The sequence below is a fragment of the Rattus norvegicus genome, chromosome 5 (genome assembly GCF_036323735.1).
Source record: "Rattus norvegicus strain BN/NHsdMcwi chromosome 5, GRCr8, whole genome shotgun sequence".
Classification (NCBI taxonomy): domain Eukaryota; kingdom Metazoa; phylum Chordata; class Mammalia; order Rodentia; family Muridae; genus Rattus; species Rattus norvegicus.
This window is the reverse complement of record NC_086023.1, coordinates 67,169,258-67,193,984: the sequence shown is the minus strand read 5'-3', so window position 1 is coordinate 67,193,984 and position 24,727 is coordinate 67,169,258. Positions and strand designations below refer to the sequence as shown.

The following is a 24,727-nucleotide window of genomic DNA, read 5'->3' as shown; positions in this document are numbered from 1 at the left end:
GTGTCTCCCCCAATCCGGTCCTTATATAAAACTCCACTTTTTAAAGGGTGGAAGGTATCTTTCTAACAGCGAACAAGCATTAGCTTCTAACCTCTCTTTGATTTAGTCGTTCTAGTCATAGGTCTTGTTAGAAAAGTTATTTCCCTGAAGCAAAAGCTAAAGAAAAAAAAAAAAAACCTACCAGGACATTTTTTCCCCCTGCAGAGCAGGAAGCCTACGTTCTCAGTGTGGGTCGTGGATATGACTTGGGGTAAGAGCTTTCCTCACTAAGGCCTTATTAAGAGAGGAGGCTGAATTTGAGGACTCCTAATGCCCCTTCCAGAGCTGTTGGGTTAAGATGTACTTAAGTACATCAATGGAAACTGCCCCCGGTGTCTCAGTGAATTATGACTTTCAGGTTTCTGGTAAGATGAACTGTTTTATAGAGGAAGAAGCCCAGGGTTTAGAAGTGAATCTAATTCTGGCTCTGTCCTTTGCCTGGGACTCAATCTCTAGAAGACTCAATGTCTTCCTAGGAGCATGGGATGCACAGGTCTTCGTCCTATTCTTCTTGTTCATCTTAAATGTTGGACAGCGAAGGACCTGAAAAGTGGGATCATCCTATAAATGTCCTCCAACTAAGATGATATTACCTATACCAACCATAGCGCGCCACACACCGGAATAGTCAGCACCTGAGACAGTGGCTGACACTTGGTGAATGGGAGGCAGCTGCAAGACTAAATGGAAACCCGAGCCTCAAGCTTTGCAGCTCTCACTTTGCTTAGCCAGGTGCACACCTCCCCACTTGGTTTACCCTTACTAAACGCAGAGCCCTGCTGCTGCAGGCTCAAAAGAAACACATCGGGTGAACCTTGAGGAACCCTGCTTGCAGTGGCGAGCTGCTGAAAAGTTTAAGTTGTTCTCCCCAAAGCACAGAACCAGGTGGCAAGTTCGGCAGTCAATTCAAGAGGTATAAAAACGCCCATAGCCTCTGACCAACCTACCACAATTCCTGGGAGTATATCCAAAGAAGAAAGTCAAAGTAAACAAAAGCAATGGCCCTGCATGTATGGAAACACGGCACAGCATTTATCTGTTACCATCCCACACCCAAGAACCCAAACGAAGCAAGCACCGGGAAGAGGGGTGCTGTTGAAGAACAGGGGGGCTGTTCAGTAAATCACAGCATGCCCATACAGCGGAAGATCCTGAAGCTATCGGAGATAAGTATGAAGATTATTGAACAAACTGGTAACATTAGAGGAAGAAGAGAGTTTTTAAATAGCGCCCAGGCTACGATCTCATTGATGCAAAAATAATAATAAAAATCTGTGGCTGGTGAGATGGCTTAGCAAATAAGGGTGTTTGCTGCCCAGCATGATGATCTGAGTTTAGTCCCTGATCTCTGCATGGTAGAAAAAGAAGAATGGGCTCCCCCATGCTGCCTTCTTTGACCTCCAGAATTGCACTGTGGACCATGCAAAAATGCACACACATGCACACTATAAAGAAGTGTATTTTCTTTTCTTCACAAAAAGGATGAACCTATTTGTGAGATAACTAGATGGCTCTTTTACCTTTCTTTTAAAATGTCTGGGTTAGTGCTATTTGGAGAATACTGTTAGAACAAGATGGGAGATGGGTCTTCATGAAGTCCTGCCCCATGTACCATACGGCCGAGCACTAACTTGCCGATATTTAATTCTATTAGCGTTGAGATACAGTAAATCTGATTTACAAGCTGGGGCGAGGAGGTGTCTCTCACAATCAAATGCCAGTCCATTAACTGAGTGCGGTCTTTCCATCCTTCCAGGGCCTCCTGGCCCACACGACATCCAAGATTCCACCCTCGTTATCAGGATGAAGAAACTGAGCAATTTGTCAGGTGTGATGTGGTGGGTGGGGGGACGTGGGGGTCGTCGATTGATTGTGGGACCTTAGAGCTAGACTTTCTCTTGGCCAAACTCACAGAAGGGAGCATGGAGTTTTCTCTGCTCTCCAGCCAGTGGCGGCTGCTCAATAACTATGGCAACCATTACTTATTCAGTGAATTGAAGTGGAGATCGATACCTCCTGCCAGCTGGATCAACCAGGCCTGGAATTCCTTGAGGAATTCATAGATACTCCTGTTAGGAGCCAAAGGCACCTCACCCTGCCTTTGTTGTTGTGAACACTCACAGGGTCTGTGGCTTCTTTAGTTTTCCATAGGAGCTAAGATAAAAATTCAGTCTCTGTGTATACTCCTGCCAGCAGACGGCAAGGTTTTCAGTTCACCAGGGAGCCACCAACTGTCTGGGGCCTTCCCTGCAATTTAAAATTCCTTAAAATTCTAACCACTGACATTCAGTTGAAGGGAACTTCCCCCCAACCCCTTGCAGACTGGCAAACAGCTACGGAGCGAGCCGAAATGAAGAGTCATAATACAGAGGGAGAGAGGGAGTCAGATATGCTCTCATTTCATAGAGATTTATACATCGAAATTATATTTTTTTTCCGTGCGGGAGGGGTGTAACTTAGTGGTAGAGTGCCCACCTAGCATGTGTGATGCCCTGGGTTGAATCCTCAGTAGCAACAACAACCAAAAAATTGTTGTCACCCCCTCCAGTGATGTAACCGAATGAGCTTTTTGCATTAGGTTTATGCGATCTTTATACAATCCCACATCCAGTATCTTAGCTCAAGAATTATGTTTTCAAGATGTCAAAACAGAACTCTCACGGTCATGGCTCAGTATAGACACACATCACAAACACTGTGCGTGTACATCGGAAGGGATTCGATCTGCTTTGCTAAAATCCCCACCTAAGAGAAGAATGCCCACTTAAGGCACTACAAACCCAAAGCCTGGTTCCACCGGGCCTGGCAGGTCAGACATTTTAACCTGCTGGTGGAACTCATTTAATAGCCTTTAATGGGATACTCTTACTTAGGTTATTTTAGCTCAGAACGAGGCAAGACAAATGTTTTCTTTAATTAATAAGTAAGAAGACTCGAAGAGTTAAGTGACTTTTGGTTTCTTTCAAACCAAATTTGAGAATCTTCTCTTACTACTGGCTGACTACCAGCCTCTGACTGCCTCTGTTAGAAAGTTTCTCCTCATCCTGAGATGAACTGGCCTTCCTACTTTCTGTGTACCTGATTAACTAGTAGTTAATTACTTCTTCTGCTACATGTTTATTAAGTTATCTACTCTGGGGCAAACAGTACTGTAGATGGCGCGGTCAGAGCAGTGAAGAGAACAGCTCACTCTATGGTACGGGGCAGTTCGAATCTAAAGACAAGTTTGGATTCCTATTAGCATATTAGCATATTAGCATATTAGCATATTAGCATATTAGATACCCATGCCACAGAAGACTCTGCTGAGCATAAGGAGGGCAGGAGGGAGTTGGAGGGAAAGGGAAGGGGGCAGGAGGAGAGGAAGAAGGAAGAGGAGAGGTGGAGAGAAGAGGGGAGGAGAGGGGGCGGGTGGGATTGAGTGAGTGAAATAATAAGGCACTCAGGTCTATGCCTGTGTACTTCCCCCTCAGCCAGTTAAGACCTACTCATCTCAGATCCAATATTCTGTCAAGAGAACTTCCTTCTTGGCTCCTTGTCTAGGTCAGATTCTCTTCAAGTACAGGATCTCCCTTTGCAGGACATGCAAGTTTGAAATCTGATACTCATGTGACAATTGCCTGCCTCTTTCCTTAGGTTTGAGCCTCCTGGAGAAGTGTCCTATATTTGCTTACCACGGTCCCATCTCCTACACCAAACCTAGCACACCGATGACACCTAATACCCATCCGATAGACGAATCTGTAAGTCGGAAGGCCAAAGTCATTTAAGAAATGATTAACTGAACACTAAGCGTGGGAGTTGCTCAGATTAAAAGAGTGAACTGGGAGCTGTCAAGAAGCTCACAATAGTAAAGAACTTTATAAAATCCCAGACCTCCCAGGCAGAAGCTCCCCTCTTCGTACCCCTCAGCTTTGTCAGTTATTAGCTGGGTGACTTTGGGTCCATTTCCACACTTGTGAAAGAGGGCTTAAAAATGCCAGTTGCCTCCCGCCGTGAGGAATGAAATGATCTTTACATGCCAAGTACTTGGAATAATGTCAGGCACTTGGGATATAGTAGACACTTAATAAATACTTGCAAATTCTCTGTTTTAAAAACTTATTATCTTCCGTGTCAGCCATAGCTCTGAATTCCTCTGCTAATGGCACAGAAATCTCCCTTCCCCCAAACTCATAATAACTTCTGGGGATTCCTTCCCTGGGGTTCCCTCCCAGAAACTTTAGAGAGTCTCTGCGTGGTGTTCCTTGCATCTGTGTTTTCTCAATGACGATTTCCTCTGGACAAGATCTCTAATATCTGCTGCCTATGTTGTTTTAATTGCTTTTGACTGGCTTCCTTGCTGTGATCCGTCTCAGGTACTTTCAAACGTGTAAAGCCATGCTAAAGCCACACATGTAAAACTCTTGGCACAGTGCCAGGTACGGTCTTAAAAATATTAGCTATTATTAATGCCAAAGAATCCCAATTAGCCACAGGTTCCCTTGTTCGTCACAAACATGGCTCTCGTCCCAGCAGCGTCAACAAAGCCTAGGAGCCCGCAAGAAATGCAGAACCTTAGGCCCTACTCCAGGCCCACACAACTAGCACGTGCAACTCAACAATATGTCCATGCCAGGTGGAGAAGCTCAGCCCTGGTGAGTCCTTGCCCTCAAAGCTGCTGGGCAACTTCTCTGCCCTGGGTTCACTGCATCTCTGTAAACCTCGTCTCCCAAGGCATCTTATTTTATTTCCACAGGGCACTGCCTACAAGAACGCTCTTCCAAAGAAGCTTTATTCCCACTTCAAACAGTCTCACGTTCGCTTCCTACGCTGAGCTAACTTCTGCTGTTTTACAGGGCACCCTTCTGCCTCTTGGTCGATAAGAGAAGGATCAGGACCTCCTCCTCAGAGCAGAGAGCTGTGGATAGACAGGGATGAATAGTATTCAGCAGTAGCCCATCCCCCCAAGCCGGCTTTTTGAGCAGGTCTTGGGACACTGGCCAACTTTGAGATGATGACACAGTTCTAGCCAAGGAGGAAGAAAAGAAATGGGGCCTGTTCCAGAGACAGCAAACATCTAACAGGACTTCCTGCTCTGAGCCCCTCCTCTCTCTCTCTAGGAAGTTACACTGCTGCTGCTTGTTGAACCATGTGTCCTCTGCCAAGTGCTGGGCAGCCCCAGAACCCCCACTGGTCAGGGGGTTCAGGTCAAGGTGCACAAAGCTCTCTTTTCTGTATGTCTCTCCAAGACCATGGACTCCTTAAGGGGAAGGGACTATTTGCCCGGCATGTGGCAGAGCTCCCAGACACCAACTGAATGAATCTAAGTTGAAATTGGGCATCTTTCAGGCTATTTTCTAATAACAATGGTGGGCTAAAAATAATTTAGATTTTCCTGATTTGAGAGATTTGCTGATATTTACAACACATCTGTTCAATTAATACCATCATGCACCAGACAGGTAAATCTAAAGACTAGTAGGATTTCCCCCTGCCCTTAGACTTGTTTTTGAGCCCAAAATGTATCCCAAGTGTGGCCAAATAAACTCAGACTTTTAATCTCCAAATCCTGAAACTGTCCCCCTTCTTTTCCAAACTATATCATTCCGCCAAATCTTGCCCATACTTGCCTTTGCTACATTGTTGACAGTTGTATTTGATGCAAAAGTCAGAATGACCAGATAGATATTCAAAGCGAGCAGAAGAGCTCTGGAAAGACAGGTAGAGGGACCAGCCAAGTGTTGGTCTCACCGCTGTCCCTAGGTCTGTCTTTCCTCCTCCTCCTTACTAGAGGCCACGTTCCAATAAGACCAGGAAAAATAGATAGAAGAGAAAGAACTCATTGTTCTACCTGACAGAAGACTTGAATCTGGAAAAGAACACCTTGGGGAATTAAAAAAGAAAACCTCCATTTAGGCATCAAAATTTCTTCTGCTATCTGGCTCCAAAGGACCCTTTAGATCATATTTCCCTATCAACCACTAGATAGAAAATACATGCTTATATTCCAAGGTTAGTTCATAGTATGAGGCCACAAGGTAAATATCCCAATGAATCAGTTGTTTCATTGAAAAAAACTTTCCATTTCCCCACAGCCCAGAGACTACTCGCAAGCTGGTGCCTCTGGAGGCGAGTGACACGCTCTTCCAGAGTGGACTCCTGTCTCTGCTCTCGTGCTTCCTTCAGAACAGGAAGTCATTCAGAATCAGAGCCTGGACGCTCTGAAATGTTCTCCCTCTTGCTGCTCTGGTCATGTATGTGATTAAATAACACGAAGAAAGTAATTTGACCATCATGATTCCCCCACAACTGTGCTGGAGTGTTTTATGATCATGCCCTGGACCTCTGGCTTCCCTGGTTTAGAATGACCTTTTCATCTAAACGCTACTGCTTTGGGAAGTTACTCATGACCGGTACGTTGAGTGTTCTTAATTCGCCATAACATAGCAATTACCCAGACTTCCTCATCACTGAGTCTATCCCTTTAAGAACCTAGATGTTGCCAGACATAAGGCTCCTGCCTTTAAACCTATAACTCTGGAGGCAGAGGCAGACAGATCTCTGTAAGTTCTAAGCCAGTCCGATCTACAGAGTGAGTTCCGGCACAGCTGTCTCAAAAAACAAAACAAAACAAAACAAAACAAAACAAACAAACAAACCAAAAACCAAACCAAACTAAGACAAAAGGACCTAAACTCTAACCACCAGGCAGAGCCCCTTGGTAAACGACAAGATTCCTGTCATCGGGACGTATGGGAGGCTCATCTTCCCATTCCTTCCCACTGGCAGCCTGGCCCGGAGAGGCCCCAGGGCCTGGACCTGGTAAAGTGGTAACTCCGCACTAACTTTCCGTTTGGAGGATTGCAAGCCTATCACAGCACACTGCGCCCCATCAATGTCAGAGAAGCAAAGCCTTCACCTTGCTCCAGGGATGTGGCTTTGGCAGAAGGCAATGGTTAGGGCAGATGAACCGGAGACCCAGAAAACATGTGAAAACCACAAACTGTGGGGGAACTCCCTGTTACTGTAGCGTGGGAGAGAGATCAAAAAGAAACGACTTCCTGGCCCATTCTCACCACCCAGCACTTCAGGGGAGGAAGAAGAAAAATAAACTAGGGGGAGACATCATATTTGGGTAAACTACCACCACTATCCAATTTCTGAAGGCATCTTGAGGAAGCCAGACTGGCTAGTGGGCTAAAATCCCTTCTCCCTTGCACACGTTCCTCTCTGGTTTCAGAACAGACAGGTTCTTGAATGAATTTCCCCAGGGCTCATCTGATGCTCCACAACCCCTCTTTCCGACTATGAGGCATCCTGAGACTTCAGGAAGACTTTTGGCACTGCCTACCTCACTGACAGTGGGTACTCAGAGCAGTGGGAGTGTTTCCTAGGCATGTTTCTTCTTCTGTTCTCCAATGGTCTCACGCTTCCCAGATCCCTCCTCCCAGCTACCAAATCCCAAGAGTCTTGTGAGATTAGAGGGCTAATTCTGCTTGTGTGACACAGGCAGCACCTCTGACAGTTTGTTCTATAAAAGCAGGCAGGAATGAAGGCAGGAACTGGAACTGCCCTGTGAGAAAGACCTCCATACAAATCATTCAGCCCATCGAAGCTCCCTCGCCGTTTTGTGATCCTTTGCGTCTCCCAAGTGTCTAAGGAAATAGTCGCCAAGCATACTGTACTGCCTTGTTTTGTTTGAGACAGGCTGGTCTGGAACTCACCAGGTAAGACTAGCTAACCTCGAACTCACGATCTTCTTGCCTTAGTCTCCCGCATGCTGGAATTGTCGGTGTTGAGTCATCAGGCTCAGTTCTTACTGCCATAGAAGGCTACCAACTTTTCTCCATGACACTGAGTTCGCTTTCGCACCGCTCAAGGTTTCCACAGGTCAGACCCCAACTTGAGGGAGCTTCTGCCAGTGCCGCTCCAAGGAGAGGCATAAGGAGGTCTAATGTCTGCCAAGAGTCCAATTTGGCTGCATCATCAGCCTAATCTTTTGTAACCTACACTGCCACCCCATGGAATGGAAGTTATTGTTCCCATTTTGTGGATGAGTAAATAGAAGTGCAGAGGAGACAAATGTAAGACTCAGTAGTCCTTGCTAAGGAAGCACCAGACTCCAGATTAATAGGGAGGTTACCGTAACCAGAAACACATGTTCTCCCTGCCATGCCAAACTGCCTCTTCCTCCAGCAATCTCTGCCTGAGTGGGCAGTGGATAGGTCAGCTCTGATCACAACCCAGCACAAGTGGGATGCAGAGACTAGCACCGCTTATGTTCTACCTGGGTGCTATGTGGTCTCTTTAGATTGGGAGCACGTGGTACCCTGGTGTCTGTTAATTTCCACAGAGCAACGCAAAAACAAGAACCGGCCTCGTAAGCCAGGCCTTCCTTGTGAGCCACGGCCCCTGTGCTTCACGACTTGCTGCTTCCTCCTCTCCTTCCTGACCTACTTCGTGCTCAGAGCCAGTTGCCACCCTAGATCATTCTAGAATGTAAATCTGGCCATCTCATTCCTCCGTTCAAAGCTCTCTGTGGCTCTCCCTCCACTGACCTCAAGACAGACCCCCACCTGCCTCACTGGGTGCGGAAGGCCGAGGAAAGGTTCTATGTTCTTCAACACTCTTTCTGTAGGTCTAGTGGCTTCTCCCATCACTAGACTTTTTTAGCCATTTCCTTTGTGACCCTTTGGCCAGTCATCTTTCCAATAGCTTCAGGAGATTTTTATTTATGCTTAGAGTTATTATTTTTTCTACAGCGGCCTGCAAACACTCTCTGCCCCCTAACCTGTGGTCTCTTGACACCTGATCCCCTCTCGAGCATCTCCACATTCTGTTCAACCCTCTGCATCCTGTGGATTAATTTACACATCCTGTCTCCTCCAGGTAAGCCTGTCATCGTCTTTGAAAACCCAGTGACATGTGAGACAGCACCTGGACCAGCGAATATATATATTCAATTCCTATTCCCATAGTGATATGGCAACGAACTGGTTTTAGCTGTAGAAGGCTAAAGCCCACTCAAAAAAAAATTTTTTTTTTGTTTTTTGTAAATAAATTCAATCCTGTTCTATACTTCCCAGTTTTTGGATGTCTAACTGTCCCAGAAATGCTGAATGGGTCTGAAATGGAGCTAGATAACATTAGAGTCTCATCAGTCTTTGGAGTGAAGCGCTTGGGTCTTAAACACCAATTGGCTTTATGTTTTGCTATGACGTCAGAAGGCCCTATCGGTGTAATCCATAACCTCGGAAGCTGTCTTTGCTTTTGTTTCACAGTCTTGGAATACTACAGCAGCCCTAGTAAGAACTGAGCTTCTCCAGGACCAAAGACCAGGAGGAGAGAGTCACGCACACGACTAGCCTGGCATCTGGGGGCACACAGACACATCTAACTTTGGCTCACAGATGACGTAGGCAGATGCATGTAAACAGCGCTAAGACCAGTGGTTCTCAACCTTCATGACACTGCGACCAACCCTTTACTACAGCTCATGCTGTGGCGATCCCCAGACATAAAATTATTTTCATTGCTCCTCCCTAACTGTAATTTTACTACTGTTATGGATTATAATGTAAACGTCTAATATGAAGATGGTGTTAGGCGACCCCTGTGAAAGGGTCATTTGACCCCCAGCGGGTTTGTGGCCTACAGGTTGGGAGCCACTGGCTTCAGCAAAGCAAGGCTGTTTTAGAAAGCGGAGGCCGGCTTTGCTGAGGAACATAATCAGTATCGCCTACCTGGGAAATATTTCCTCTAGCTAAGAGCATATCCAGTTTGAACTTGACTCTCAGCCAGTCAGCCCAGTTGGGTTTGGGTCTGACCCAAGGGAGGAGGAATCTGCAGATCCAGTTAACCCCTTCTGGAGCTTGTGCCTCAAGTCACTTTCTCCCCAGGTCCACTGATGACCACCGATGAAGATGCAACTTAATAAGAAACTGCAAGGATGAGGGGTGAAGGGGGACCCATAGCAGCATCTCTAGGGGATGATGGGATATGTGAGGAGAGAGTAATGTAGAAACTGAGCATTTTATGTGCATGTATTTTCATGGTGTGTGTGTGTGTGTGTGTGTGTGTGTGTGTGTGTGTGTATGTATGTGTGTGTGTGTCTGTGTGACTGTGTGTGTGTGACTGTGTGTGTGTGTGACTGTGTGTGTGTGTGACTGTGTGTGTGTGTGTGTGTGTGTGTGTGTGTGTGTGTGTGACTGTGTGTACGACAGAGGACGTCCTTGGGTATCTTCTTTAGGAATGCCACCTACCCTTCTGGAGACAAAGTCTGTCACTGGTCCAAGCTCACCAGTTAGGTGAGGCTGGCTGGCCAGTCAGCCCTCGGGGACCATCCTGTCACCTCCTCAGTGTGGGATCATTAGTTCGTGTTCTAGGGATTGAATTCGGGCCCTCGGGCTTGCAAGGCAAGCATTTTAGTACTTGACCTATCTCCTCAGCTCTAGGAATGGAACACATTTCATACTTCTGCTTTTGAACTTTTTAAAAAAAAACGTGGAGTCGTTTTTGCTTTTTGACAAATACCCATTTTTCCCGATTCTCTCCCATTCAGGATCAGTGAATGATGTTGTCTTCCCATATGCTGTAGCTCTTTGATGTATTTTAAGTCTCTACGCAAGAACTGGGAAGGAGCCCATAGGAGTGGCAGGCTGGTTAAGATGATCTTTCTGGAGACCTTCTGTAAAAACAGCCTTGAGGGAGTCAGATCAGCTGCCAGCAGGCTCCTGAGGAATCGGGTCTGATAATAACTCAGTAGTACTAATCCTCTCTCCTATTAGTCCGTAAGGGTAAGTTGTGGATACAGGCTTTCTTTGCTTAAAGTAGTCAAACTTGGTGGTTAGCTATAAAGAAGTACAGAAGCTGCCTGGGCACAGATACAAGAAAGGGGGCCACGGTCGCTGGCTCTCGGCAGCAACTGGAGCTTACCTGTGATCATACTCAGTGCTGACAGGCAGGCTAAGGCTTGGATATCAAGGTTCAGGCTCTGCAAATTTAAAGAAAAGTCTTTAATGGAGTCGAGCCACTCCCCAAATCCGCGAAGGCACTGAAGTCGGTGCAGGACAAGTCCATTGCAGAACACAAACTTATCTTCAGCAGTGTTTGACCTAGGGGTGGGCAGAGGAGGGAGATACACGTTAAATAGGTCTTCTCAGTCTGGCTAACATGGTATTGTCCTAATACACGGGTACCGACATCACACGGGGCAGCACTGGAAACTGTGTAGCACTGCCATGAACAAAGGTGTGTTCCTGGGATTGGACGGCCTGTACCGTCTGTCTGTGCTAACGTCTTCAGGGAACATAGGCCAAGACATGGAGTGTGCCTAGGGCGAGCATAGGCTAATGGCTTGTCTGGGAGGGAATGTGGAGAGGCAGATCCTCAGAGAACATCTAGTCCAGTGATTCTCAACCTGTGGGTTGTGACCCCTTTGGGGGTAGGTGTCCACAGAGGTCACCTAAGACCATCTGCATATCAAATATTTACATAATAATTCATAAGAGTAGCAAAAATACAGTTACAAGAATAATTTTATGGCTGGGGGTGTCAACGCACCGCACCATGAGGAACTGTATTAAGGGGGTCCCAGGATTAGGAAGGTTGAGAACCACTGGTCTGGGGAATGCCTAGCACATGACTTCTGGCTAATTCATATCTGTTACTCTGTTGAAATCAGCATAGCTGTGGTTTTCGACACAACTGCAGGCCTACGAGGTTCCCTCACAGAAGTGAGGAGCAGAACATGAGACCCTCAGCAGATGTTACAGCCATTGACTCTCCCCTGCTTTTCCACACCCAGAAGTGCATACTGCTGCCCCACCCAGTTCCATGCAGCCAAGGGCAGTGCAGAAGTCTGTGGGAGGCGGGAAACCGGCTGAAGCAGGGGATCCATCTCTGTGACTTTTGGGAGGTTATTATTCACGTTATGTAGGTCTGAGTTCTTGGTGATACATCTTTGGGAGGGACACACCCACACGACTGTAAGCAGACCCTCATATGTGTTCCCAATAGTTAGCCCAGTAAATATACTGGTTCGTCATCCTGAACTTGGATAAAATCATTTCTTTGGCCTATTGTTGGTCCCCTCTCTGGGGTGAATAGACCTTTGTTGGGAGGTCTCCTGAAGTAAAGTCACACAATGGCCCCCCCCTCTCTGCGGCAAATGGGAGATTTCCCCCTTGGGGCTTGCAGTTCAAGGCTGCTCCCTTATTTCCTTAAATGCCAGAAGCTGATAAGGCTTGAGGCTAGACTCTGTAATTCCATTATGTAAACTCAAAGTGCCAATCTCAGAGCCTAGCCGAAGGGGGCGGAATGCATTGTCTCCTTGGACTTAAACTAGGGAGCTATAGAGGGCTGTGGAAATCTGCCGATGTATCTGTAACCATCCCCTTCTTATAAAAGGAGCCCTGGAACCTCCATCCGACAAGACGGCTTAGCAGTGTAACCTTGGACACTCCTTTCATCTCTCTGGACTTCCTTTCTCTTATCTGTGAAACAGGATTTTAATCATGGTTTCCTAAGGTTGCAGAGGCCTTTGAAAGCCGGTGCACAGGGTCTAGCACAGAATGGTTCAGAGGGCACGAGGTGTAACCAAGTCTCCATTTTGTGGGATCCTTACTTTAATCTTGGCTGTCCCTTAACTTTCAGCAATCTGGCTTCATGTTTCCCTCTCTAGGAGGACTGCATCCGCAAGCCAGTGCCTGCGCTTCCCGACGAATAGCTCTATTTACCCCTTCACTCAGCCGGTCCTTACTGAGCACCAAGGATGAGAAGCTGCTGGACATAGGTGCTGGAGCTTGGTGAGCTGGGGTGCCCACCTGCACGGAGTTTATCCTTGGCTGAGTCCTTTGCTACTCGCCTAAGGTGGCAGGCACCTCACTACCAACTCTCACGTGCACTGCACTGGCTTGGAATTAAGCTAAAACCAGACACTCTAGCCACAAGCCCCCATCTCTCCGCCAGATCCTTCTTCACAGGGGGCAGATGGACAGAATGTTTCCACCGAGTTTGAACATGGACTTCTAACCTCCGGTTTCAGGATCATGGGAGTAGGAGTTACAATGCAGTTTCCAGTATTATACTCTATAGGCTGCTAGGTCAGAGTGGGCGGGGTTGGGGGTTGGGGGGAGGGGAGGAGCATAGGAGCTACATTTTATGTAGGAGTTTCTGGTGTCACAATATGAAATGGGACCAGGTGCTAGAGAAGAGAGAAGGAGGGAAATGACAGTTTCTCTTATAATGCCCGGTGAAGGAAAGGCCTATTTCTGATATGTAGTTGAAATGAAGCAAGGAAGATGGAGTTAAATATGCCCCGGGTGAATAAAAATTTTTTTTATCTTCAAAAAGGGACATGTGTGGAGAGGAGCTTAGGTCTGGGTTCAAGCTATTTGAAAACTCACTTTCTCTTGGGCATGGCAGTGCACCTCTGGGCCCCAGCACTCAGGAGGTTGGAACAGGGAAGATTCCAAGCTCAAGGGCACTGTGAGTCTTCAAGTCTAAATGACCTAGTGAGACCTATTGATCCATATATATATATATATATATATATATATATATATATATACATATATATATGAGACCTATTGATCCATATATATATATATATATATGGCAGATGAGAGATAGATAGATAGATAAATAGATAAATAGATGATTGATAGACAGACAGATAGGCAGGTAGATAGAATTCACTTCCTCAGGGCTGGAGAGATGGCTCAGCGATTAAGAGCACTGGCTGTTCTTCCAAAGGACCCTCATTCAATTCCCAGCACCCACCTGGCAGTTCACAATTGTCTATAACTCCAGTTCCAGGGGATCTGACACCCTCACACAGATACACGTGTGTACAAATACCAATGTATATAAAAATAGATTAAAAAAATAAAAGGAATCCACTCCTCCTCATGCTCGCTGGCACTCAACACTCATGGGTGAGCCACATCTTTTGAGCCGAGCGCTCATCTGTGGAGCTTCCAGAGGCCCATATGCAACTCATCAGGCCAACCCGGTATTTCCACAAACACCTTCTGTACCATGAGAACGGTCCTGGGGCCATGGACGTGAGGGACTATCAGATCCATGCTCTCTGGTTTGCATCATACAGAACTGGATTTCTAGTGAGGCAACGCTCTGCTCAGAGCCCTACAAGGTGTCTAGACCTCAGACTAGAGCCCAGGGTCCTAGCGGCGCCCTGCCCCTACTCCCTGCACCCCCTCACCTTGGGGCTTTCCATTCCCCACAACTCAGTGTTTGAATGCATTTCATCTTTGCTTCTTGAACAGACTTCTCACTGTTATAAATGAGGAGACTGACAGAAGGTAGAATAGGACCCACCTGATAGAAAGTCTAAGAACGAACAGCTCCAAAAAGGCTGATTCTATAAGTAACGTCTGATCTTCTTTGGGGAGATCAGTGAATCCGGGGATCTTTTCTGCCCAGCTTCTGGACACGTCGATGGAGGCCGTCAGAAGGTTGTAGAACTGCTGCACGTGCTCAGCGTCTGTGCCCGCAGTGGCCTGGTCGGTGGGACAGTACTGGAAGGCAATGCACAGACAGCAGCCTTACCCTGATTGCATGAGGATGGTGCCATCGTTTGAGACTGGCTCTGTCTAGACGTCAATGCCCAAACCCTACTGCCCTTTAAAAAACCACTGACATTCATAGCCTCATCTGATCCTCCAATGGCCCAGGGACATAAAATAAAATGAATTTATTGTTATTATCCAATAGACAGAAATTCCTTCAAGACCCATCAGAGCAGGGGTTTGTCAAAGTCATCTAGGGAGCTTTATAAAGCATTCGCATCTCAGTTCTGCCTCCGGAGAGGTTAGATTAAGTGGTTCAGAGTGAGGTCTGCCCACTAGGAACTTTAAAAGCTCCATAGATGATTCCACAGAGCATCTCACAGGACAAACCACTGTCCACAGGGAAGCCACTGTCCTAGGACCTTGGATCAAAGTAGGCCTTCTGGGTTCTGCCATAGCATAGTGGTCGTCCAATAAGATGTTCCCAATAAGGAGCCAGAGTACAGTCTGTAGCCCAGTATCGCCATTCAGCAGCAGCTAGGAATGTGCTAGATGTGGCAATCCCAGTCACTCTAGGTCCAACACGCCTTATCAGAAAGGGAGGTTCTAATGTCCACTGATGTGTGAAAAATCACAACTAACCAATAAAGAGAAATGATTGAACTTTGCTCACTGCTGATGGATTTCTATGAGATAAATCTGGAAGTAGGCGTGTTGGGTTGGGGAGTTCCTCTGCGGCAGAGCCCAGACAGCCATATGCTACCAGACTTGGGGATTTGTGGCTGCTTGTATTAATCAAAATTAGATAAAATTAAAAATTCAGGTTTCTTTTTTTTTTTATCACACTGGCCATATTTGAGGTGCTTAAAAGTTAGGCGGGTGGGGTACAAGTTCATCATTGAAGAAAGACATGTTAGATCGCATGAGCTAGGAACTTGGGGTGCAGTTGACGGAAGGCGGGGAAGAAGAGGAAGACAGAGGAGGAAGACAAAGGAAGAGAAGAGGGAGGGGGAGGAGGGAGGGGAGAGGGAGGAGGGCTCTCCCAAGCTTTTGGCTATTCTGGTAAACACACAGTTTTGCCTCTCGCAATGGAGGCAACACCTCTTCTGCTTGAGGCAGAATAATCAAGGCAGCAAGAGCAAAGGACAAGAGCAGAGGTGTGAGAGATGCTGTGTGAACAGGTGTGAACAGGTGTGAACAGGTGTGAACAGGTGTGAGCAGGTGTGAGCAGGTGTGAGCAGGTGTGAGCAAGTGTGAGCAGGTGTGAACAGGTGTGAGCAGGTGTGAACAGGTGTGAGCAGGTGTGAACAGATGCATCCTTGCCTTCGTGTTCACTGGAAAGAGAGCAGTTGCCCTCCCCACTCTGCCCCAACCTTGATCCTCACCAGTCAGGGATTTTAACCCCTATTTTATAAGGAAACTGAAGCTCCAGGAAGCTATGGAACATTCCCAAGTTACATAGCTGCCCACGGTACGCTAGGGTTTGAAGTGTGTCTGGGATTATAGTCCTGTGTCTCTTGGCTTTATATTGTGAGACAGGGTCTCGCTATGGGGCCATGGCTCTCCTGACTCTCACTACATATGCCAGGCCTGCCTCTCACTGCAGCCACGTCTTGCCTCTGCCTCTTGAGTACTGAGACTACAGGCTGACTGTTAGTGTGTTTGATGCTGACTGATGATGCAGCTTACTGCTTCCTCAGAACGGATTAGGGCTCCGATGTTCAGTCCTCAGCCCCCCTCAACCGTTTCTAAAAGGTGTGACGATCCAAAGGATGAGACTCACAGCCTGGACACATTAGGTAAGTGCATTGTCACCGAGCTGCATCCCCACCTGACTTCATTTGTTTTCAATGCAATAGTCAGGGTGGGTGCCTAGGTTTGCCAGAAAGCCCAGACCTGATTGGAAGAGAAACAGCTGGAGAGAAGCAGCCAGTGACCATAAGGCACTGCTGTAAAACCTCCCCCACGGGAGGAGTTGAGACACTAGATGCAAATGGGTCTTTTTTTTTTCTTCTATTTTCCCCAAGAAGCAGGAAGACACAAAGGTACAGAAATCAGATGTTGAGCCCAGGGAGTTTTATCTGATTTGTGAAAAATTGCAGAGAGCCCAGCGCTCTCTTCTGTGGGGTGGGGATAACAACATGGTTAAAGGTCTGTAGTGAAGGCCGTCCTGTGGGAGGGACGAAGATGATGCTGATGCTACTGATAGAGTTCTGACACCATCACCATCCCTCGCCTTCTCCATTTATCCAGTAGGGACTGCGTTGCATTAAAGCAGATGCTTTCGAATCTTCACCTCAACCTTCTAAGATCTTGTAACATCAGGTCTAGTCCAAAGCCAGGCCTCCTTTATCCCCAACTATGTCACAGTTCGCCTGGGATTATGATTCCCCCAGACATCATGGGTGGGTGGCATCATGGGGCATGGGACCGAGTCCAGGAGAGGGAAGCAGCTCCCTTCCCAAGGACATCTGAAAAGGCTCTGAGGCCCTGAGTGAGCCTGCGTCTCTTTCTAACACACACACTCCCCTAACCTGTGGAGAGCTGAGCAAAGAGATGGGCTACGCATCTCTAGAAAAATCACAGTGGCTTCTCTGCACCTGTCTCTGGGCGTCTGGTAGATTAGCTAATTGCTGAGGTCCTCCCCAACCCTCCCCCACCGCTTGCATTTTAAGTTTCTAAATACTGTGAAGTCACACCAGGCAGGGTGTTGTGGCCTGGAATTTGACACCAGTCCAGCACCATTTTGTTTTTAAGCGGTGGCCTGGAATGAGGGGGAGGATGCAAACACCCCCTAGGAATAGGAGCTGCAGCTAACTGCTTTCAGCATATCAACAACAGTTCTGCTTCCAGCATTTGCTCAGAACCCAGCAGAGCATGCCGTTTTCACCAGAGCGCTCTGCAGGGACAAGCCCTGCTGGGCTCACAGTTCATGCTTCCTGCACTGGTAAGAGCAGTCCCTGCCTGCCTGGGGTATGAGCTTTACTTTGACAGTAAAGGAAAAGACTCAGCAGGCCCAGCTTGCCTGACTGCAGTCCCTTTGGGATTCACCTGCAGAATTCTTGACCAAGAATTCTGGAGCTAAACTGGATACAACCTGAGGCTAGTAAGGGGTGGATCGGCACCCAGTGATATGGGCATGTGCCTGTGTATGAATCATGTATGTTCTTCTGAACATAACATTTAAAGAAACAGGCCAAGGCTCCCACATACTCTGCCTGGTCTAGCAGGCAGTCAAAGAGTGGGGTCCCCAGCTATGCCTCCTTATAGTCCGTGCATCTCTTGGCAAGGTTTGGGGGTCACCAAAGAAAACCCCAAGGTATTTGTTCATTGATAATTCCATTCAAACATATACCAAATGCAGAAAGAAATTTTAAAACGATCTTTTCTCTCTATTTCTGCTAATGTGTCATCCCAGCACATCAGGATACTTGACCCATCAGAATCTGGCTTTAGCACTGGTCAGAGATAGAACATCACTTTCACTGTTAGGCAGGGCGGGATGGAGATTTCTACAAAGGCCCTGTAGAAGGAGGACTGGGAGCTGCACACAACAGCCAACGGATGTGATTTTTAACCAAAACAGCCTGCACGCTGCATTCAGCAGCAACTGTGGGGGTCAGGTTTCAGCAGTGGCCCGGGTCTGTAAGTTACTCGAGTAGAGAAAAGCACTCTGAAAAATTAGCCACGTGATGTTTTAATAGCAGAATGGAGCTGAATATGTATCACCCTTCTAGCCCTCGATAAACATGTGAACTATCCGAAGGAAATGGAGTCCCTCCCCACCCCCCTTAGTATGCCATTTTTCCCTCGGCCTTCATATCACTGTGGATTGACAGATGTGATCATTATATGAGCCAGATTATGTATACATAGCCTTGGGTTTTAGCACTTTAAAGAGTGTCATTTTAGAGCCAAAGAGGTGGCCGTGTGCATTAAACACTTGTCGTACAATCATGAAGAATTTATATAAGACTCCAGTGGGCATGATGAACCACCCGTAACTCTAACCTGAAAAGGTAGAGACAAGAGACTCATGAAGCCAGCAGGCTAGTTAGACAGGCTGGTGCCAGGTTCCCGAGAGACCCTGCTTCAATATATATGGAGGGCAGTGATGGAGAGCGACTACAGACATTATTAACCTCTGGACTCCACAAGACACATGTGTGTTCACCCCACACACACCCACACAAGTGCACACCACACATACATATGGCAATAAGTAAGATAAATTTAAAGTGACATTTAAAAAGTTGTTAACAAAAAAAATTGGTGATGAATATGTTTTTCTCCTAACTCCCGTCTTTTTTTTTAAGTTTGTGCTCCTCTCTCAGAAAAAAAAAAAAAACTAAGAAAAAACAGTTTGGCATCACTGCAGGCCATGTTTCCAGTACCTTCCTTTCTCTTTCACTGGCATGTGAGCTCCACGAAGGCAGGGTTCGATCAGACCCACGATCCGTGTGCCCCCTGCCCTATATAGTTGATAAGTGAATTGAGTGCTTCCTGGAAACTTTATAGCTCCTCCTTTCTCATCCCTAAGATAAACGGGGACATCCAAAGTAAAATCAAATTGCCATTATTAGACTGTATTGGCAGCTCTCGAACCTTACAATGCCAAATAATTGTCTTGTTAAAATAAAGATTCTTTCTGGCCTCCTTCTTTCAAGCCTGATTCAGTAGGTCTGGGTGTGACTCTGGGTGTGACCTTCATGTAAAAGCAAACACTGCCATTTGTTGGTGGTGAGGTGGCCTGGGTACCACACTCAGGGAGATACTGGCCTGGAGGCAGTCTGGGTACCACATTCAGAGAGATACTGGCCTGGAGGCAGTCTGCCTACCACACTCAGGAAGATGCTGGCCTGGAGGCAGTCTGCCTACCACACTCAGGGAGATGCTGGCCTGGAGGCAGTCTGCCTACCACACTCAGGGAGATACTGGCCTGGAGGCAGTCTGCCTACCACACTCAGGGAGATGCTGGCCTGGAGGAAGTCTGCCTACCACACTCAGGGAGATGCTGGCCTGGAGGAAGTCTGCCTACCACACTCATGGTGCAACTGTATGTAGCAGATGCAATTATGGGAGGACTAGGGAATCAGAACACTAGGCGTGATCAAAGAAATGCATTTCCTCCAATCTCTTCACCATTCAAACTGAAAGCCCTGATGGAAGGAACTGTCTGATGCCACCCAGTGAATTAACTGGGAAATAGCTCCCCCAAAGCTTCTTGAAACCAGTGTTTGCAGCCTTCACACTGTGGTCTCTGTAAGTCCAGCGTGTGCTGGCCATGCTGGGTCTTGAAGGCTATCTCATTAACATTGAAGGGGCATTTGCTGGCGTCTGGTTTGTGTGAGCAATAGTTCTCGTAGTTGCAGTCTGTGACTGCTCTAAGTGGCACTGATTACCAGAAAACACGCTAGCGTGCTGAAAATACTTGGAATGACCAACTAATGAGGACATTAAGTATATTTCCTCATTAGTAATTATGCAGGCACTGAAGTCAAACCCCGGTATCTATATATACTTGTATTGCTAAATTAAAAGCAACTGTGGGGCAGGGAATAGCAGCACCGCGGGTAGAAACAAATCAAATGTGACATGTTTTGACTGCACTGATGTACAATGATCTGAGCTCATTTTTGAGGGAGAGAAGTTTGGCCCACAGGAGAAGTGAAGGTTCCAGAGCCAGGAATGCGTCACGGAGTTCAGGAGCGCTCATCCTGGCCTCTTAAAACATTCACTCCCTCTGTGACTTGGAACAAAACCCTTCCTTTTTCCACATTCGGGGAGAAAGGGGCTCACTCAGTTTCTACCTTTAAGGCACATATTCTGCTTTAAGGCACAGGGAGATTAAAAGGCACTGTCTGGCAGACACTTTCTTCTTTCTCCAGTGACCTGATCACTGGGGGAAGCAGTTAATACGTTTGTTGGCCAAATCAACTGTTAGGCTGAAACTTGACAGGGCAACTTGTCTGACATACATTAAGCTATGAGAGCATACTAAAATGTTAATAGTAGTAGTTGAGAGACATGAGGCAGCTGCTAATGTGTAGGAAACAGTGTTTCTTTGTATTTACTTCTAAAGGAAAGGATTGAAAGAGGATATAATGTTGCCATATAATTCTATAGCATAAACGTGATGATGAGGTATAAATACATATCATTATTGTAGGTTTTCACCTAAGTTGTCATTCCCCAGCAGGGAGAGTATAGGGGCATAGAAGCATCCCCCTGGCTGAGGGATGGTTCGTATCTCATCTCAGCCCTGCACCCGCCTTAGACCACACAATTACCCCGCTGAACCTTTGTGCATTCCTCTGAAAACACAGCGGTTGCCCCGGATGATCTCAAGGTCATCTGTCCTGTGATTTTATAGTTACAAACTTTTAAGGGGAAGGTATCAGACAACCTTAATTTCAGGCAACGACAATCTTTTAAAAAGAGTGACACCATACTTTTTGTGGCACAGAGATGAGGGCTTAGGTGAAAATATTTAAGATGGTGTCTGGCTCGAAGTAGCCATTTTGTTTCATTTAGAAAAGCCCTCCCCCCATGTATTTATTTGTTTATATGTGAATGGGCACACTAGTGCCGTGGAGTGGGATTTGATTCTCTCTGTTTACCATGGAGGTTCTGGGGATTGAACTCAGGCCCTCAGGGCTGGCAGCAAAAGCATTTACTCACTGAGCCATCTTGCCTGTTTCATTAATTCTGTGTTCTAAGTATGTGCATGTAAGGGTATATGCACATGTGTGTATGCATATGTGGGTGGAGACCAGAGGTTAACATCTAGTGACCTCCTTGTCTACTCTCCAACCTTTAAAAATTTCTAATTTCTTTGGAAATGTCACATTGTCAATGAATTGTCTTAGTCGACATTCTATTGTTGTGAAAAGACACGGTTACTAAGGCAGCTCATAAAAGCAAATTTTTAATTGGGGGTTTGCAGTGACATGCTTCCTTCAATAAGCCCCACTTGTTACGGGAATAAGTCTGTACCTTCTAATCCTTCTCAAACAGTGCCACTCCATGGTGATATGAGCCTATCAGGGCATTCTTATTCAAAACACCACATGTATATGATATATTTTGATCATATTTATCCCCAACTCCTCTTCCTAATCCACTTTATTTTTGAGAAAGACTCTTACACTGAACCTGGGGCTCACCATTGACTAGAACAATTTCTCTGGAATTTCGAGAGTTTGCTGCTATGGCTGGATTTTTATACACTTGTTAGGGATTTGAACTCAGGTCCTCATGCTGGTGTGATGCACATTTCACCAACTTGGACATCTCCTTCTCGGCAGCAATTCTAATGTTTTGATAGTTAGCAAAGTCAATAGCAAGCGTGTGTGTGTGTGTGTGTGTGTGTGTGTGTGTGTGTGCGCGCTTATACATTTATATACTCATTCTTGCATATCGCTGCATTTAAGCTCTTACGTTAAGGAACGAAAAAGTAAACCTCAGCATCATAAAGTCTTAATTAAGAGTTGGAAGAGATTTAATGTTGTCACGTAGACAACCTTTCCCTCTGTGGAAAATCCTGTTATGGGCTGTCCTTGACTACTCCTTTCTTTGCTGACCTCACTCTGACAGCAGTAGGTGTTGGACCAGAGAACTTGTCCACAGAGCAGGTTTGAAAGCGTTCTCCCCGTCCCTGCCATCTTCTTTCTCTAGCTTTGCCCGGGAGAACAGAGGGAGGTATTCTTTTCCTTTTTGATACAGGGAAAAGATAGTGACCTAATTTCTACAATTCCCTTCCCATGTATCTTCTTTCTCCCTCCACCCATCTCGCACACGTTTCCAGAGAAACTACATTCCCCTTAAACCTGGTCTTGGATTGGACTCTGTCCTTGAAGTGTGATCTGAGAGGACGGAGTGCGAGGGGCCATATGGGATTGGATCCTGGTTGCATATGTCTACCGCCACAGCAGGTAATTTAGCGCCCTCCCCCCCTCCACATACACATACTTTGTTGGATCTGAATGTCTGTGGAATAAACTCTTGAATGAACCACTGACAAGCCAAGGCTCTCCCCTTTAAAAAAAAATCTAAATGTTGAGCTTCACATTTATTTTTGTTAAGTTTCTTCGTGATGGTTTCAGCCCTTCCTGTTCCAACCTGTCGAGATCATTCTGAATGTTGATACTGACATCCATCATATTAGCGATCCCGCCCAGCTTTCTGTCATCTGCAAATGCGATCAGCATGCTCCTCTGTCTTCTTCCAAGTTTTTTTTTTTTGATGAAAGCTTGCTGTATTTTTTTTTAAAGTCTTTTTAATTTAGTTGATTTGGGTCCAATTTTTGATAATTTTGTAGAGCTATCTAAATGCAGGAGAACCCAAGCGACGAAGTTCAACCTGATTCCAAAACAATGCAACTGAAATAAATATGCTTTGCAAAATTGAGCTAGGCCTCGAAGGTAGCATCAGCACGACCCAGACTCTGGCATGGGCAATCTGCTATTTGGGGCAAAGCTAACAATTAAATTGGATAAATGTTTGTTGATGAGGGTGATGACTCCAGACTAACAGACTGAATGGTGCAGAGACAAGCAAACACACTGGATTGATTTTTTTCAATGTAGAGACATTTCCCAGCTGGGACAACTCAACATACTAGGGGAGACATTGCTGCCGCATGAAAATTAGGCCATAGACACTGACAATTTAGATAGTTTGGGGACACAATATCATTTTGGGGGGAGCAACTTTTCTTGACTGACCATCAGAAGTAATGCCAAATACTCCGGGATGATGGCAGATTGTGTGCTGTGATCTTAGCCAAGGCAGTTACTATGGTTTCATTACTGCAGATGAAGTGCAGAGGGAGAGGTGGGGTGCTTTGGGGGAGGAGAATCTTCATGCCCCAAACCCTTGTGTCTCCCACCCTCACTGCAACCAGAGAGTCAGTGAACCCTGACTCCTAATTTGACCTCTGATAGTCGTTTTATGTGTGACCTTGGGCTACTCAGTTCTTTCACCTCTCTCTGTTTTGATTTTCTTATTGGGCCATAGGAATCATAATACTTATATTAATGGCGTTGCTACACGGTACCTCACTGTGTGGTGCCTATACTTATTAGCACATTGGATATACGCCCAGAGTGAAGGGTTTGATCAAGGAAACAATATACTGGGTCCCATGCTGAAGTTTTGACAAATGCCATCCTATTTAATCTTCACAAAGAATCCCAGGAAGCAGGTAATATCATCTAATAACAAAGATGAAGAAATCCAGGCACTGAACATATCAGTTTCTCAAGGTCACCCAGCTGGTAAATGCTGGCATTAGGATTTTTATCTAGACTTGCCTGCTTTCAGAGCCTGAACCCTTAGTCGGTGAACTACTCTGTTAGGCTGTTTGAGACCCGACTTTTCATCAAGAGATGGTACTTACAATCAGAGTAAGAGTCCTCAACCTTTGGTGCTAAGGATCTACCAAGCTACTCACAAGGGGTCTTGTGATCAGGTGTAGGGAGGGCCTAGAACGAAGGCAGGGAGGAGGGCAAGAGGATCTCAGCGGGCACACTCAGCATTTTTGTCAACACTACAACCCAGGAGGAGGCCCAGTAGCAAAGGCACACTCCTGTCTTTTTGCCAGGCATTCACCCAGATGCCGGAAATGCTGAATTAGCCATGGGGAAGGAAATCAGATCAACCAGTGGGAGACCCCCACACCAGCCTCTCTTCATTTGTGTTCCTAAGTGGAAGTAGGTGGCCCTTAGAGCAGCGCATGGCCCTTTCAAGGGTGCAGTGAGACAGTGTGACACAATGTTTAACAGGAAGAATTATTCAGTAACTAGGATCATTTTTTTCTCCTCTTTCATTTGTAATAAGACTGTATTTTACTAGAGCTCCGCTTTTCAAAATTCAATAAGACATGGCCTCATCATAATGTTTGTAGCTTTTCTCAAAAACCTTTGATCACCCTTCTCTTCTCAATAGCATTCAGATTTAGGGCAGTTAATAGACTTCAGACTGGCGATTATTTTTTTTTTATGATGTCCTATGTGAAACTGAAATGTTGATATGTTTTGGTTGACTGAGATAACAACATTGGTAATCGTTTACGTTTTTTTAAAAACACGGTTTTTGTCATCCTTGTGTGACTGATGCTCAAAACCCCTCCTCTGGTGTTAAATATTGTAATCATTTCCACTGCAGGGAGGACA

The 24,727-nt window shown here is 46.2% G+C and overlaps 1 protein-coding gene across 4 annotated transcripts in view; it reads right to left on the bottom strand.

Moving 5' to 3' along the window:
* Nr4a3 (nuclear receptor subfamily 4, group A, member 3) overlaps positions 1-24,727 on the bottom strand; it is a 41,147-nt gene that overhangs the window by 4,303 nt on the left and 12,117 nt on the right. For all 4 annotated transcript variants that reach the window (XM_039110691.2, NM_031628.2, XM_039110692.2 and 1 more), the window contains 2 exons: positions 14,362-14,561; positions 10,957-11,135 (listed from right to left, as the gene is read on the bottom strand). In XM_039110691.2, coding sequence (XP_038966619.1) covers positions 10,957-11,135; positions 14,362-14,561 — 379 coding nt within the window. The remainder of the gene's footprint in view (positions 1-10,956; positions 11,136-14,361; positions 14,562-24,727) is intronic.